Source organism: Pyricularia pennisetigena, assembly GCF_004337985.1.
Source record: "Pyricularia pennisetigena strain Br36 chromosome 7 map unlocalized Pyricularia_pennisetigena_Br36_Scf_8, whole genome shotgun sequence".
Lineage (NCBI taxonomy): Eukaryota > Fungi > Ascomycota > Sordariomycetes > Magnaporthales > Pyriculariaceae > Pyricularia > Pyricularia pennisetigena.
The window spans coordinates 1629076-1633467 of NW_021940920.1; the positions used below are offsets into that span (position 1 = coordinate 1629076).

General features: G+C 43.4%; 1 protein-coding gene across 1 annotated transcript; it reads left to right on the forward strand.

The window, feature by feature from the left end:
* Positions 1-3996: 3996 nt before the first annotated feature.
* Positions 3997-4170, forward strand: PpBr36_09572 (uncharacterized protein; the record flags this gene model as incomplete). Its single annotated transcript, XM_029896693.1, has 1 exon — positions 3997-4170. One exon carries the CDS (start codon positions 3997-3999, stop codon positions 4168-4170), a length of 174 nt encoding a protein of 57 aa, XP_029744485.1.
* Between the last annotated feature and the right edge of the window lie 222 nt (positions 4171-4392).

Sequence of the window (4392 nt, forward strand, 5' to 3'; positions counted from 1 at the left end):
GTTGGTAATACTATATTTTGTTAATAACTTACTTTTTTATTGTTTGTATTAACCTGGACAAACCTTTTCATTCTCGTTGCTTGGCATATAAGATTTGTATTCGTTTTCGCATACGGTGACCTATTCCAAGAAGAAAATCAGGATTTGTGGTTCTCGAGGTGCAAATCGTTGAAGTCGAAAATCTCCAAATTAACATATTAAATGAGGTGATCCAGACTTTAGGGACCCTCTGTCAGACAGGAGGTCCGCGAAGCTCAACCCACAGGTAGGCGCATGTAATGATTTTTGATGTTACTAGCTTAGCACTCCGCTTCGAGGTGGGTGCTACGCACTCTAAAGTATAAACTATGCTTGTCTAGAAATTCTAAAATGCCCATTGATAGACATTTTTCCAAGGGAGAAAGGTGCAGCTAAAATATATCATTTCTGTTGGAAGCTACATCAACGAACTAGTTTTATAAACACCATCATGCACATTAACAATTCCGCCAAATATCCTCTGTGTCGAACTGTTGTTTGTAGCTGGCTGTGCTTTGGCTGCGACGAGCCGAGCTCTCCTTGCGGCGTTCATGTATTTCTCTGCAGGGAGCCGTGCCTTCTCCCCTCTCAGGGAAAATAACTGGGACGCAACTGTATATTACTTTTGACAGCTAGTGTCTCTTCAAAGGACAGGGCTCTGCTACACATGACATGCATAGGCCAAGCCTCCAAGACTTTTAACTATAAAGCGTAGGCAAGCTAGCTACTATTATAACTAAGAATATATCTAGGACAGCCAGCTAGAGATAAAAATCCCCCAAAAAGCACAAATATGCAAATTTTGTTTTAGCGAGGGCAAGACCCGATTACGTAGCCGCCAAATCTTGGGTTAGCTAGCTTGTTGTTTACTTTCGTCCTGCACACATCCAAATTGTCGCAAACTCCCTTCAAGCCGTTGTTACCGGTGCAAACTTTACCGGCATTGGGACTCAGGCCAACCTGTCTACGGGAAAGCTCATGCTCGATACCGCTACCCACTGCCCTTTTAACCTCGGAGACTGTTTTGATCAAAAACCTTTTAGCACTTTCCTTAGTATCAAAAAAACCAGCTAAAAATGCGTGATTGCTTACCCGAATCTTCAATCATTTCTCGAGCCACAATTGGTTGCTTGGCCACGTTGTTGACCCCGGCTGTAGTGGGAAGTCTTGATTAGCAGGACATGTATCACAAAGCGTATAATAAGAAGTGAGACTAGGGAAGCATAGCATACCTGGAGCGGCCTGGCCCAATGAAAGGAGCATGGTAATGGAGAAAAAGACGGAGAACTGCATCTTGGGGATATATTTAATGACTAAATATCTTCAAAAAACAAAGTGGTTATAAGGAGTGATTAGAAAGATGATATCTTGATGATAACCAGGATTCCCAGAATTGGTAGTGGATGAAGCAGATAGTGACGGTGAGTTAGTAATCTGATTCCCAAAAGGACATCGTGCAGCAAAAGAAGTCCAACACTTCGTTATATATTCAATTCAAAAATGTGAACTTGTGGGTATTCTTGGAAAAGCGGATGATAATTGCACACAAAACACAGAGTATCCGGAAATAGAACACAATAAGAATCCTGGGGCCCAATAAGGAATGCAAAAATATGATCGGACACCTCATATTTCCGTATGGAAAGATTCGAGTGCAGCACGAGATGGTGTATCAGCTACTAAAAAAAGAAACAAATTAATCGACATAAAAGCTTCCAGCCCTCAATCATGTCCTAATTAGCATTTTTACTACAACTTGCTTTGGGTTGTATGCTTGTATTGGATGCTGTGGCATTGAATCCAGTTTGGCAACATTAAATAAAACATGTTGGGGGCGAATGTCATAATAAAGATAATCTAATTAGAATAATGTTTAGCAAACCGGCATCGATTATTGGTATGATCGACGGGTTACGGTGGTAAATCAGGGAAATACAAACTATAGCTATAACCAATACCCTGTTCGAAACGTTTTTATTGGACAAAGCCATATCCACAATTTTATCCAAAACCAATACTGAAACGACGTGTTATTCCACGTGGAAGATATTTGGTTCCTGGCGGCCAAGCCACAGGGACGTAAATAAATTGGTAATATGCCAACCTGAACGCATCGGCTATGTATTGAATCGTAGCGCCCTGGGAATATTCCCACATGGACAGCCCAGAACGACAGGAAATCGGTCCGCTGATTAGTTTCTTGACATAAATGGCTAATCGGTTGTTGGAACTGAATTGGTCAGGCCCTTCGTCCGGCTGTAATTACGACACAAATTCGTCCAGACAACGCATCTCGGATCACTTTTTAAGGGCCTATCCGGGTGAAATTGTGTCATCCAAAAGCCGGGACGACAAACAGAACATCTAAACGAAGTGCGCAAAGTGCGGATCGCCTTTTGTCTGGCCTTGCGCTCGAACATGTAAACGACAACCTCAGGGGAATTCACGGTTTATTTAAACGATATGGCCGTGCGAACCAAGGGGTAAATGGGCGGGTGCAAGCAGCGCAGTATCGATAAACGCGACAGTAGCACATGCGAGACTTATAAAAGAAAACTCGGACACGACCATGCAAAACCATTGCAAGATCTTTGGCCGATCCAAACACGCCGAAATGCAGATGGCCTACGAGCAATGCGTTCGGTCATAGGAGCTCTAAATGGGCCACGAATAGGCTATAACCAACGTAAGGCACAGAGAAGCTTGCAGGAAGTCGACGCTGACGACACGCCCCAGTGGGTAAAGGCAACGTCGATCGCGACATTATCAGACCTAACCCAATCTATCCTGAACCCTTGCAACAGCCCAGGGCCGCGAACGCCGGAGGCGAGAAGACCAGTGAAACTTAAAAGTACCACCCACGTCCTGCTAGGCAAATGGTCAATCTTTCGACAATGTGTAGGCGTCCTGTACAACACGCCTGGCGATGCACCAACGCCCCAACTTGTGCTTTTTGTTTAGCTCATCGTCCTGCCTGATGTGCGAAATGAAAACAAACGTCATCTGTGGCTCCTCGCTCTCGGTCCACAGCGTTTGGTGACCCTTGGCATTTGATCACAGCCGGCGTCGAGCCAAGGCATAACATGAGGTCCACAAGCATTTTGGGACTGACTCACACGATCCAGCCTGCTGGACCGCACTTCCTGACTCAGCTCGAAATCTACGACCCAAATCCGCAGCGACCGGTCTCTGGGACCCAAATCACACGCCAGGTCGAAGATTGTTGCATGAAAACAGGGTCGCTAGGTGCGATACCAGGGGCTGGAAGTAGAGCTTGCAGCAGCGACTTGACTTCGTTGGGTATATCGAAAGCCTGATACAGCGAGTTGTTGATGAGATTGAAATTATTAGTCTCAGTAGTCTCAGGTGGACCGAGCGCTCCATGGTACCTTTCAGCCTCATGGCTTTCCGGCCAATCAAATTGGCCAAAATGATCGCGCACCAGAGGAATCTTTAGATGGATCCACAGGTACATTCAAAGCTACAATAGAGCCACAGCGTGGTGCAATTGTGGACCTCTGGACCTTCAGGGATGAGCACTGAGACTATGCCAGGGTATCAATAAACCACGTTAAAATTTTATATTATATCCACGTTTGGTTGTATTAAAAAGGTTTCTAGCTCCCATTTAACTCGATATTACTTTATTACCGCTGAAATGAGCAATGATTTTGCATACAATCTTATATCAGTTTATTTATGCACAGCATTGTCCAAGCTGTAGTCCAATTACCCCAAAAATAACTTTTCGCGAACAACCCATAAGCCCACGAACCAGGATAATAACCAAAGAACTTAACGCCTAGTAACTGATATAAAAGCTTCGTTCTTTCTTTTTCATGACCACTTTTTGATATATTGTATGCAACTGAATACCGTCGCCTCTTTACTATTTATTTGCAATAGCTACTTATCTTGAAACCCGACAATTTAAAACCAAGCTTTCAACGGTTAATTCTTTTCCGCAAAATAAGCAAAATGCGTTTCGAAACCGCCTTTATTTTTATGTTTGCTTCCTTTGCCCTGGCGAACTGCTTTGACGATTGCGTTAATCGTGGTGGCGACCGTCGAATTTGCCAGGCATTTTGCAATGGAGAACTCGTATTTAACTTCGAGGCATGGGAAAAGTGGAAAAAGCAAAACGGCCATTAACTATAAATTTAACTGGATAATATGGGCCAAACGGATTGAAAAGAGCGTGTCTTTTGCAAAAATTAGATCGTATATTTCTGGTCGGATCGCTTGGGTTTAAATTTCTCTCGATTGGCTTTTTTAAATTTATCCCTGCCATTACCGCTAAACAGTCCCAAAAAAAATTTCATTTTTTTTAACATTAAGAATTTTTTATCCATTACAGCACCTGTCCAAAAATAA